Source organism: Phaenicophaeus curvirostris, chromosome 27, assembly GCF_032191515.1.
Source record: "Phaenicophaeus curvirostris isolate KB17595 chromosome 27, BPBGC_Pcur_1.0, whole genome shotgun sequence".
Lineage (NCBI taxonomy): Eukaryota > Metazoa > Chordata > Aves > Cuculiformes > Cuculidae > Phaenicophaeus > Phaenicophaeus curvirostris.
In genome coordinates, this window is record NC_091418.1 from 4,307,040 (window position 1) to 4,319,582 (window position 12,543).

Genomic DNA, 12,543 nt, shown 5'->3' on the forward strand with positions numbered 1-12,543 from the left:
CCTTGGGAGAAGAGCCCAGCTCCCTCCTCTCCACAACCTCCTTTCAGGGAGTTGCAGGGAGCTCATGAGGCCAGTATCACATTGCCAGTACCTGAAAATAATCCTTAAAAATGAGAATAAACCTTCTTTTATTAAATGTTCACACAGATCTTTTTTACCTGGACTCCTAGAACTTTTCTAATTAACTGTACAAGTCCTGTTGTGAAGAAATTTGCAGTAGAGGCAAAGCTCGTTAGGGTTTTCTGTGCTTTTGGTGTATTGGATTTGCTGTATGGAGCAGAAAGGCCTCCCTCTCTGTGGAATATGAGATGGGAGAGTCCCTGAACCACCCATGGGACTAAGGAATTAAGCTCTCGGTTTCTCTGCTTCAAACCCACCATCTCCTCCCCTCGCATTTTGAATCATCCTGGCTCTGGAGTCATCTCCTCTCTTCCTTTCTATGTAAAGATGAAGGGAAAACACCCGTCTTTATTGCCTGTATTTTTCTTCATTGCCTCTATTTTTCGTTATTGCATGTATTTTTCTTTATTGCATGTGTTTTTTCTTGTGCTTCCTCCTGTGAGACACATATATTGGTTTTATAAACATAAGGACTTAATGAGTCAAGAGATTTGAGGCTTGAATGATGAGTTTCATCCACCTCACGGCAGGCGCCTTGGAGAACTTGTTTTCCCGAGGCTCCTTTCAGAGTCAACGGGGACAAGAGAAAACTCTAGAGGCTGGATCCTCCCAGTCTATAACTGGAAAGCAAAAAAAATAAAAGCTTATAAATCTCTTCCAGGTGCAATTCTTCATCTCCGCATTTAGTTCAGGACACCTGGCAGTGATAACGATGAGAAACTGTTTGGGAAGAGCTGGGGTTCAGTGCAGACCGATGTCAGCGAAAACTGGGAGACAGGCTGTGTGGAAGCATCATAAATTTCTATCATGATTTACAGCATTAAAGAAGACACCTTGTCCTTTGTCCCTCTTCCACCTTCCTGTCCACCTTCCTGAAGAAGCTATGCAAGAAAGCAGGGTGATCACCTGAAGAAATACTTAATATTGCTGGGTTTGAAATACACAGGGATTCCTGGTCCAAAAAGGCAAGTACTGAAGAGCGGAATAAATTGCTTTCATCGTTTATATTTGATTTGCTAGGTGAGCATTTGTGTAGTAGAAGAGTTGGGCACGTGGGTGTGATGGATGCTTGGAATAGGTCTGAGTGAATTTGGAATTTGCTAGGAATGGGGTGAAATAGCTGAATCCTTTATGAGTCTCTGAGAAAAGTAGAAAGGAGACAACAAATTCTCTGAGGACTCTACCTGAAATGGGAAAAGAAAAAAAAACCCAGGGAGTGGGAAATGCCTGAAGGAGCATCTCTATGTTATGTAGAAGGACCGAAAGGAAGGAAAGTAGCAGAGGAGAAAGGCTCAAAGCTCTCACGCAGATTGTAACCTCATCACACTTGTGGTTTTTGTTCTGTTCCTGTCTCAGCAGGTTCAGGATGCATCCAGAAAATGGAACGACAGTTACTGAATTTATCCTGGAGGGTTTCTCAGGGCTTCCCCAAAGGCTGCAGCTGTTTCTCTCTCTGGTTATTCTGCTCATGTACCTGATAACAGTGATCGGGAACGCAACGATCATCTTCCTGGTGTGCGTGGACCACCACCTCCAAACCCCCATGTACTTTTTCATCAGCAATTTGGCCTTCTTGGAAATCTGGTTCACGTCCTCCACAAGCATCAAGTTGTTTGTGATCCTGGGTTCTGGGAGGAGAACCATCTCACTAGGCAGCTGCTTTGCTCAATCCTATTTCTACTTCGCCCTGGGCTGCACGGAGTTTGTTCTGCTGGTGGTCATGTCCTTCGATCGCTATATTGCCATCTGCCAACCTTTGCGTTACGCTTCCATCATGAACCCTCAGCTCTGCATCTACCTAGTTGTAGCCGCCTGGCTTATAAGCTTCACGCTCATCAGCTCCCGCCTGGTTCTCCTCTATAAACTGACTTTCTGTGGCTCGAACAAGATCCAACATTTTTTCTGTGATAACTCCCCCTTATTCAAACTGTCCTGCTCTGACTCCAGCCTCCTTCGGAAAACGGACTCTCTTTTCCTCTCCTTTATCGTCCTGGGCTCCTTGTGTTTAACTCTCATGTTTTACACGTGCATCCTTTTTTGTATCCTGCATCTTCCAGCAGCCTCCGGGAGGAGTAAAGCTTTCGCCACGTGTTCTTCCCATCTCACCACCCTCGCTATCGCGTATGGGAGCTGCATCGCTCTCTACGCGAGTCCTTCAGGAGGAGTCGCCTTAGAGACCAACAAAATCATAGCTTTGCTCAACACTGTCCTGTACCCGTTCTTAAATCCCTTCATCTACAGCCTTAGAAACAAGACTGTGATCCTGGCCCTGAACAAAGCCCTTGCCCACATAACCATGTGGCTTTTCCCCTCATCGCGATGTGTTTCTGGACAGCAATCCCACTGATCCGCTGTCATAATTTGAATAATACCAGTCCCTGTGTATCCACACATATCCACAAATACAGATACCTCGGGTTTATGTTCTTAGAATCAGAGAATCCTAGAATCACCAGGCTGGAAAAGACCCACTGGCTCATCGAGTCCAACCATCCCGTTCTTGTCAGTAAGTGATAAAAATCTCATCGGCGTGCGCGAAGAACGTTGTTCGTTCAGATGAGTCATTGAAACCATCTCTCTGGATCACCCTTTGGGCTAATGGAATTCTTGCCTAGGTGTGTAGGACACGTTATGGGATGCACGGAAAGACCATTTTTGGATTGCACAGGACTTATTATGCGAAGCCTACGGGACTCCCCAATTGCAATGTGTCATGTCTTCTAATTAAACTTAATTTTGAACTCTTTTCCTGCGTGAGTGACTCTCTCTTACTGGGAATGTGTGAGCATCGGGCTGTAACTGGAGCAGGAGTGTGTTTGACAGCAACTGAGAGGCTGGAGTGACTGGAATTAAGAGTCTGTGTGGGTGGGACTGGGGTGGTTTGTACCAGAGGCTGGAATGGGGCTGATGTTCATAGAATCATAGAATCACCGGGTTGGAAAAGACCCACCGGATCGTTGAGTCCAACCATTCCTATTCAGGGGTGGTTACTGAGCGGACTGAGTGTCAGAGCCCGGCTGCAGGGGAGATTCACCCTGCCCAGCTCTACAGAGAGACTAGATGTTGTGGTTTGAGCTAAAGCACCATCAGCTTTCTCATTTCAGCTCAGTAATTTCATTTTCTGGAAGTTCACTGCGTGTGTTTCAGGCAGGGTTTGTCTCTGGGATGCAGAAAGGCCAGTGCTTGGGCTTATTCCTACAAAAACCAAGGTCGTCCTCGAGCTGGCGGAGCCACAATTGAAAACAGCAAAGAAAAGGGGCACCTCTAGGGAGGGATGGACAGAGCAGGAGACCCCAAACTGACCAAGAGAGGATTCCATCCTATATACACAATATTCAGGGTAGAACTGAGAGTTCAGTGGGGTCAAGCTCTCTTCTTTGATGGCCCATGTCTGGTGAAGACCTCGTCTGCCTGTTTGCTCTGATCCCACATCCATGGATTCCTGAATCCACTTCCCAAGTCCAGCTCCCTCCTAGCTCTCAGCCTTTTCCCACAACTTCTCTGCAGCATCTGTGGGGACAGCATCAAGTGGTGGGGGCACAATTTCATATAGAATCATAGAATCACCAGGATGGAAAAGACCCCCAGGATCATCGAGTCCAACCATTCCCATCAATCACTAACCCATGTCCCTCAGCGCCTCGTCCACCCGTCCCTTAAACCCCTCCAGGGAAGGTGACTCAATATATTTGTATGTATTTAATTATTTTCTTATTAATAGTATTTCCTTCATTATTCTTATTTCATTAAAGCTGTTTCAATTTTGTTTCCAACCTGCAAGTCTTTTCCTCTCATTTCCTTTTCCCCTTTCCCTGGGGGTGGAGGGGAAGGGAACCTTTCAGCTGGTTTGTTCTGGTTTCTTCCAGCAGCAAAGCCACCTTGAAGATCGCTGTAGGTCAAATTCAATGGTGCAGGTCTTCATATCCCCTCTTTTTCTTATGTTACGACGCCTCCTTCTGTGCTGTGCATATCTGCACACCTTAAATCGCACTTGTATCCACTCCTCTGAGCAAGAAAGGTTGGGCACACGTGAGTAAAACAGCAGATCATAATCCCTAAAAGATGGGCAGGGACACCTCCCTCTGGCTCAGGGGCTCCAAGCCCCATCCAACCTGGCCTTGAACCCCTCCAGGGATGGGGCAGCCACCTCTGCTCTGGGTTACCCTGCCCCACAGCCCTCACAGGCCAGTGACCCTTTCTGTGAAATATTCTTTCCTGCTGTCCAGCCTGACCCTCCCCTGGTGGAGCTTGAGGCCATTCCCTCTCGTCCTGTCCCCTGTCACTTGGGATCTAGCCTGGTTATGTCCCCCTCCCTCTTCACATCTAGTTTCAAGCTCTATTAGTGAGCCCAGCTATCTTCTTGGTGAGAACCCCTCTGTCCTTAGGGGACAGGTGTACCCCATTTTTAGATAGCAAACCTGGTGATTTGCCTATCAACCTATGATCAAACAACTCAAGGTTTTGCTCCTCACACCAGTTTTGGAGAAAGGGAGAAAGACTTAGGTCTCCTTCTGAAGTTTCCTTTAAGAACATGCCCAAGAATATTGCTTGCAGAAGGAAATGCCGGCGTACACATAACAGTGTGGGACCCATTCTCAGAATGGTTTTGGTTGGGGAAGACCTTTAAGATCATCAAGTCCAGCCACTGATCCAGCCCTGCTAAGCTTGCCTCTAGACCATGTCCCCAAGCACAACATCTACTCATCATTTAAACACCACCAGGAATGGTGACTCAACCACCTCCCTGGGCAGCCTGTTCCAACGCTTTACAACCCTTTCAGTAAAGAAATTCCTCCTAACATCCAACCTAAATCTCATCTGGCATTTCTTGAGGTCATTTCCCTTTGTCCTGTCACTTTGCTACCAGGGGGAAGAGCCCAGCTCCCTCCTCTCCTCAACCTCCTTTCAGGGAGTTGGAGAGAGCAGTGAGGTCTCCCCTCAGCCTCCTCTTCTCCAGGCTAAACACCCCCAGCTCTCTCAGCTGCTCCTCAAGAGGCTTGTGCTCTAAACCCTTCACCAGCTTCGTTGGATGCCCTTTGGCATCACGATGTCCTCCTTGTAGCGAGGTGTCCAAAACTGAACCCAGGATTCAAGGTGCAGCCTCACTGGGGGCAAAATCACTTCCCTAGTCCTGCTGGCCACACAATTCCTTAGTAGCCAATTCCAGTAGCCAAGATGCTACTGGCCCTCTTGGCCACCTGGACACATTGCTGGCTGATGTTCAGCCCCAATCAAAACCCCCAGGTCCTTTTCCAGCCGCTCTTCCCTGAGCCTGGAGCATTGCACGTGGTTGTTGTGACCCAAGTGCAGGACTCTCTACTTGGCCTCGTTAAACCTCGTGCAATTGGCCATGAGTCCAGCCTGCCCAGATCCCCTGCAGAGCCTCCTGTGACCTGATGCATATAGGACCCTTCTATGACATGAATCTTCTATGAAACTTCTATGACCAGGCTCTCCTATGAACACTGTTTCTCTGTCCCTTCTGTCACCTGATGCATCTATGACCCAACACTTTGATCAGTCGACCTTTCTATGACCCAACTCTTCTATGACTTAGAATCAGAGAATCATAGAATCACCAGGTTGGAAAAGACCCACCAGATCATTGAGTCCAACCATTTCCATCAATCACTAAACCATGTCCCTCAGTGCCTCATCTTTATGACTCTTCTGTGACCAAACCCTTCTATGATCCAAACCTTATATGGACAAATATGCCATTTACCTGACTATTCTATAACTCTTCCACAGTCCAACTCTTCTTTGAACCAACTCTTCTATAACCAAATCCTTCTAAAATACAAATGAATTCTCATACTTCTACCACTCGACTCTTCCATGATTTGATGATCTGGTGGGTCTCTTCCAACCTGGTGATTCTATAATTCTATGATTCTATGACTCGTATTCTATGACCCTTTTATGAATGGAATCTTCTATGATCAGAGACTTCTTTGACTTCTTTGGCTTGGTCTTTCTGCTTCATCAACCAGACCCAGGTTTTTCTCAGCATCACAGTTGCCTCCACAGCACCTTTCCCTGCCTGCAGTCGTGGCCCCCAACTCTCTTCTCTAACGAGTCCCTGGGGAGGCTTTGTCGGGAACGATCCTCACTGAAACCAATTAATACTTCAGGGCACTCTGAGTTCTGCTTTTGACTTCTTGAGAGGTTTCTTCAATCTCCTCTGAGGAGCCGAGGTTCAAGGACTCAGCAGTAAATACACCCTGGGTCTCATTAAAATCCAGAAAGCCTTAATGACCTCTTTCTCTCCTGAAGTTTTCTTCAGGACTTCAAGGCTGGTACGGCTCATTGGAGTCATTAGTGTTTGACAGGAATGGTTGGACTCGATGATCCGGTGGGTCTCTTCCAACCTGGTTATTCTATGATTCTATGATTTGCCAGAGCAGTTAAAGAGGAAGATTTCAAAGTACAACCCATAAAAATATGTTTGAGTTTATATTTTATATTTTGTTACTTTAGAGTTTAGACCTTCAAAATGAAACTATGGGCCCTAAAAAAAGGCTACGGGTAATAAGAGACAGGTTAGGACCCTAGAAATGATTTTGGTGCTAAACACGGGGCAGAGATCCAGCCCTGTTCAGTGTCTTTATCAATGACCTGGATGAAGGCATCGAGGGCACCCTGAGCAAGTTTGCTGATGACTCTGAGCTGGGTGGAAGCTGGATCTGCTGGAGGGTTGGGAGGCTCCAAAGGGATCTGAACAGGCTGGATCCATGGGCTGAGACCAATGGCAGGAGGTTTAACAAGGCCAAATGGCAGGTCCTGCCCTTGGGGCACAACAACCCTGAGCAGCTCCAGACTAGGAGAAGTCTGGCTGGAAAGTGCCTGGAGGAGAAGGACCTGGGGGTGTTGGTTGAACAGGAGCCAGCAGGGGCCCAGGGGGCCAAGAAGGCCAAGGGCATCTTGGCTTGGATCAGACACGGCGTGGCCAGCAGGGCCAGGGAGGTTCTTCTCCCTCTGGACTCAGCCCTGGGGAGACCGCTCCTCGAATCCTGGGGTCAGTTCTGGCCCCTCACCACAAGAAGGATGTTGAGGCTCTGGAGCGAGTCCAGAGAAGAGCAACGAAGCTGGGGAAGGGGCTGGAGAACAAGGATTGCGAGGAGCGTCTGAGAGAGCTGGGGGTGTTTAGCCTGGAGAAGAGGAGGCTGAGGGGAGACCTCATTGCTCTCTGCAACTCCCTGAGAGGAGGTTGTGGAGAGGAGGGAGCTGGGCTCTTCTCCCAAGTGACAGAGGACAGGACGAGAGGGAATGGCCTCAAGCTCCACCAGGGGAGGGTCAGACTAGATATCAGAAAGAAATTTTTCACGGAAAGGGTGATTGGTCCCTGTCCGAGGCTGCCCAGGGAGGGGGTTGAGTCCCCTTCCCTGGAGGGGTTTAAGGGATGGGTGGACGAGGTGCTGAGGGACATGGGTTAGTGATTGATGGGAATGGTTGGACTCGATGATCCGGTGGGTCTTTTCCAACTTGGTGATTCTGTGATGCTGACTCTGTGATTCTGTGCTGGGAGGAGGATGCAGAGTAGGGCTAGTGAGCGACAGGAGCTCACAGGCAGGGAGCAAAGGGACTTGGAGGGATTAGAGTGGGACGGGACGGGACGGGACGGGACGGGAAGGGAAGGGAAGGGAAGGGAAGGGAAGGGAAGGGAAGGGAAGGGAAGGGAAGGGAAGGGAAGGGAAGGGAAGGGAAGGGAAGGGAAGGGAAGGGAAGGGAAGGTGGAGTTTTCCTCCTCTTCCTCCTGGTACCTGGATGCTTGAACAGAGAGAATCAAAGGGGAGCAAAGCTGAAGGCATCAGGATTGCTGCCATAGACATTTTCCCAACAGGACTGATTCTCTTCCATTGAGAGAATTACCAGAGGAGTGAAAGTTGACTTGCTGATCAAGGGTTTGCAGCCACCTACAAAGTCCTTGTAGGCAACGGGACTTCCAGGGAATCAGGAGGTTTCCGCACAAGACTGAGCAGCTCTGCCTGTGCTTTTGGTTGTTCTGAGGACGTGTCTTGTGTCTCTCTTGCAGGGATTCAGCCTGAGAAGAGCTTTCCTCCTGGAAGGAAGCTTCCCACCAGGACATTACCTGGCTTGAAGCCCGTAGAGGAGAAAGGGGAGGCTGCATTGTCCACCGAGCCCCCTGGAAGGTGAGGAGTGTGGAGAAGCACATCCAGATTGGGGTGTGCTCTTGTCCCTGGAAGATTGAGATATTTGTGTTGGACACGTTGACTGTATCACCTCCGGAAGGTTCTTTGGGCTTTTCTTGGTGGGTTTTGCTGGAGGAAGGGAGACAAAAATGCCTCCAATTCACCTTCCTCTTAACAGCAACTTCTGCTGTCAGGGCGGGAAAGGGAGGGTTGCTCTATCTTGGGCTTTCAACAAGGTTTGATTCCATCTCCTGGGCAAGGCTGTGGTGGGAAGATTGTCAAAATCCTCCAGGCATGTGCTCCAGCGCCACAGCAGCAAGGGAGGTGGGAGCTTGGTGTCGTCTTTTGGAATTGCTCACAGACTTCTGAGAAACAGCATCTGTCGGCCGACGCAAGTGTGACTACAAGAGCAGAGGAGACAACCCGGGAACTCTTGCCACTGGGGAAAGATGTTGGCCCCAAGAAGGCTCTGTGAGACCTCCAGCTTTTCCTGCAAGCCCCACTCTTCAGAAGGTTTCCTAGAGAAAGGGGGTTCTAAGCAAGGAGTAGCACAGGTGTGAAAATTTCATCCTGATGTCCAGCCTGACCCTCCCCTGGTGGAGCTTGAGGCCATTCCCTCTCGTCCTGTCCCCTGCCCTTGAGAGAAGAGCCCAGCTCCCTCCTCTCCACAACCTCCTCTCAGGGAGTTGCAGAGAGCAATGAGGTCTCCCCTCAGCCTCCTCTTCTCCAGCCTAAACACCCCCAGCTCTCTCAGACGCTCCTCGCAATCCTTGTTCTCCAGCCCCCTCCCCAGCTTCGTTGCTCTTCTCTGGACTCGCTCCAGAGCCTCAACATCCTTCTTGTGGGGAGGGGCCAGAACTGACCCCAGGATTCGAGGAGGTGTCTGAAGAGGTGTCTTGTGTCCCATTTGTAGGGAGTCAGCCTGAGGAGAGCCTCCCTCCTGGACAGAAGCTTTCCCCCAGGACACTAACTGCCCTGAAGCCAGGAGAGAAGAAGGGGAAGGCTGCGTTGTCAGTGAAGCCTTCAGGAAGGTGAGGAGTGTGGAGAAGCCCATCCAGGTCGGGGTGTGCTCTTTTCCTTGGAGGAATGAAATATTCCCTTTGGATACACTGACTGTTTCAGCTCTTTGGGCGCGTTTCCCAGGGTGGGCATCTTTTCACTGGAGGACACACATGGAGTGGGTTTTTTTTTCACTCTCTCTTCTTTGCTGCCTTGTTACAGGACTGGAGGATCTTCTGCTCGTTCCCTTTAGATAGAAGTGAATCCATCTCTGGGGTCTGGGTGTCCCCATACTCTACTGGGCAGGAGGAGATGGAGGTTTTCCTGCAGGCAATAGCTTTTCTCTCCACATCACTAGCTCCTTTCACACCGTGACCCAGCAATAAGGCTCCCCGCAGCCAGAAGCCCCTCAGGCTGATCACCAGATAGTCCTTCAAGTCCTTGTCCTCTAGGAGCTCTGCAGGACATGGTCATTCCAGATGATGCAAAGCAGACCCAGTCCTGAGTATCTCAAGCACTTCTGAGTTTTCTCCGTGTGCTAAAAGGGACCAGCAAGACCCTAATGGGTCCCAGAGGCCTGTAGAAGGTTCCTCGGAGTCCTAGAAGGGTCCCAGAAGGCCTTAAAGGAGTCCTAGGGGCCTCTAGAGGGTTCCTGGGGGTCCTAGAAGGCCTCAAAGGGGTCCCAGGGGGCTTTAGAAGGTTTCTCAGTGTGCTAAAAGGGACCAGCAAGACCCTAATGGGTCCCAGGAGCCTCTAGAAGGGTCCTGGAAGGACCTAAAGGGGTCCCAGGGGGCTCTAGAAGGTTCCTCAGAGTCCTAGAAGGGTCCTAGAAGTCTCTAAAGGGGTCGCAGGGGGCTCTAGAAGGCTCTTTGGAGTCCTAGAAGGGTCCCAGAATGCCTTAAAGGAGTCCTAGGGGGCTCTAGAGGGTTCCTGGGGGTCCTAGAAGGCTCCAAATGGGTCCCAGAGGACTCTAGAGGGTTTCTCAGTGTGCTCAAAGGGACCAGCAAGACCCTAATGGGTCCCAGGGGCCTCTAGAAGGTTCCTCAGAGTCCTAGAAGGGTCCTAGAAGGCTCTAAAGGGGTCACAGGGGGCTCTAGAAGGTTCCTTGGAGTCCTAGAAGGGTCCCAGAATGCCTTAAAGGAGTCCTAGGGGGCTCTAGAGGGTTCCTGGGTGCCCTACAAGGCCCCAAAATGGTCCCAGAGGACTCTAGATGGTTCCTGAGTGTGCTAAAAGGGACCAGCAAGACCCTAATGGGTCCTAGAGGCCTCTAGAAGGTTCCTCAGAGTCCTAGAAGGGTCCTAGAAGGACCTAAAGGGGTCCCAGGGGGCTCTAGAAGGTTCCTTGGAGTCCTAGAAGGGTCCCAGAATGCCTTAAAGGAGTCCTAGGGGGCTCTAGAGGGTTCCTGGGGGTCCTAGAAGGCCCCAAAGGGGTCCCAGAGGACTCCAGAGGGTTCCTCAGTGTGCTAAAAGGGACTAGCAAGACCCTAAATGGATCCCAGGGATCTCTAGATGGTTCCTCAGGGAGCTAGAAGGGTCCTGGAAGGACCTAAAGGGGTCCCAGGGGGCTCTAGAAGGTTCCTCGGAGTCCTAGAAGGGTCCCAGAATGCCTTAAAGGAGTTCTAGGGGCCTCTAGAGGGTTCCTGGGGGTCCTAGAAGGCCCCAAATGGGTCCCAGAGGACTCTAGAGGGTTCCTCAGTGTGCTAAAAGGGACCAGCAAGACCCTAATGGGTCCCAGGGGCCTCTAGAAGGTTCCTCGGAGTCCTAGAAGGGTCCTAGAAGGCTCTAAAGGACTCCCAGCGGGCTCTAGAAGGTTCCTTGGAGTCCTAGAAGGGTCCTAGAAGGCCCTAAAGGACTCCTAGGGGGCTCTAGAGGGTTCCTGGGCATGCTAGAAAGGTCCCAGTAGGCCCTAAAGTGGTGCCAGGGGACTCTAGAGGGATCCTAGGGGTCCTAGAAGGCCTTAAAGGGGTCCCAGGGGCCTCTAGGGGGTTCCTGGGGGTCCTAGAAGAGTCCTAGAAGACCCTAAAGGGGTCCCAAGGGGCTCAAGAGGGATCCTCAAGGTCCTAGGTTGTGGGAGGACACCCTAAAGGGGTGCCAGGGGGGTCTAGAGGGCTCCTGGGGATCCTAGAAGGGTCCTAGAAGGTACTAAAGTGCTCCCAGGGGACTCTAGAAGGTTCCTGGTATTGCTAGAAGGGTCCCAGTAGGTCCTAAAGGGGTCCCAGAGGGCTCTAGAAGGTTCCTGAGGGTCCTAGAAGGCCCAACAATGATCCCAAAGGGCTCTACAGTTTTCCTTGTGGTCCTAGAAGGGTTCTAGAAAGCCCTAAAGTGATCCAAGGAGTCACTAGATGGTTCCTGGGGATCCTAGAAGGACCTAAAGGGGCCTCAGAGTGTTCTAGAGGGTTCCTGGGGGTCCTAGAAGGTTCTGAGGAGACCCTAAATTGGTCCCAGGGGGCTCTAGAGGGTTCTTCAGGGTCCCAGAAGGGTCCAAGAAGACTCTGAAGGTGTCCCAGGAGCCTCTAGATGGTTCCTCGGGGTCCTAGAATTGTCCTAGAAGGCCCTAAAGGGGTCTGTGGCATCATAGAAAGGTCCTTAAGGCCCCAAAATGGTCCCAGGGGGCTCTAGAAAGCTCTAGAGGGTTCCTGGGGGTTCTAGAAGGGTCCTAGATGGCCCTAAATTGGTCCCAGGGGACACCAGAGGGTTCCTGGGTGTCCTAGAAGGGTCCTAGAAGGCCCTAAAGGGGTCTCAGGGGGCTCTAGAGGGTTCCTCAATGTGCTAAAAGGGTCCAGCAAGACCCTAGATGGGACCCAGTGGGCTCTAGAGGGTTCCTTGGGGTGTTAGAAGGGTCCTAGAAGGCTCTAAAGGGGCCCCAGGGGGTACTTGGGGTTCCTAGAAGGGTCCAAGGAGACCCTGAAGGGGTCCCAGGGGGTTCTAAAAGGTTCTGTGGGATACTAGCAGGGTCCTAGAAGGCCCTAAAGAGGTCCCAGAGGGCTTTAGAGGGTTCCTGGAGGTCCTAGAACTGTTGTAGGAAGCCCTAAAGGGGTCTCAGGGGGCTCTAAAGGGTTCCTGGGGGTCCTAGAAGGGTCCTAGAAGGTCCTAAAGAGGTCCCAGAGGGCTCTAGAAGGCCCCTGGGGGTCCTAGAACGATCCTACAAGGCCCTAAGGAGGTGCAGCAGGCTCTCGAAGGTTCCTTGGGGTCCTAGAAGGCCCTAAAGGGGTCCCAGGGGGCTCTAGAGGGTTTGGGGTGGTCCTAGAAGGGTCCTAGAAGGCCCTAAAGGG

The 12,543-nt window shown here is 50.9% G+C and overlaps 1 protein-coding gene across 1 annotated transcript; it reads left to right on the forward strand.

Annotated features, from left to right (window-relative positions):
- The first annotated feature begins 1,514 nt into the window (after positions 1–1,514).
- On the forward strand, positions 1,515–2,467 carry LOC138731460 (olfactory receptor 6E1-like). Its single transcript, XM_069877402.1, has one exon. The coding sequence runs from the start codon at positions 1,589–1,591 to the stop codon at positions 2,465–2,467; it is 879 nt and encodes a 292-aa protein (XP_069733503.1). The 5' UTR covers positions 1,515–1,588.
- Positions 2,468–12,543: the final 10,076 nt, after the last annotated feature.

Excerpts from the sequence above, each read along its gene's own strand:
- LOC138731460 (XM_069877402.1), top strand. The coding sequence starts at position 1,589 with ATGTACCTGATAACAGTGATCGGGAACGCAACGATCATCTTCCTGGTG.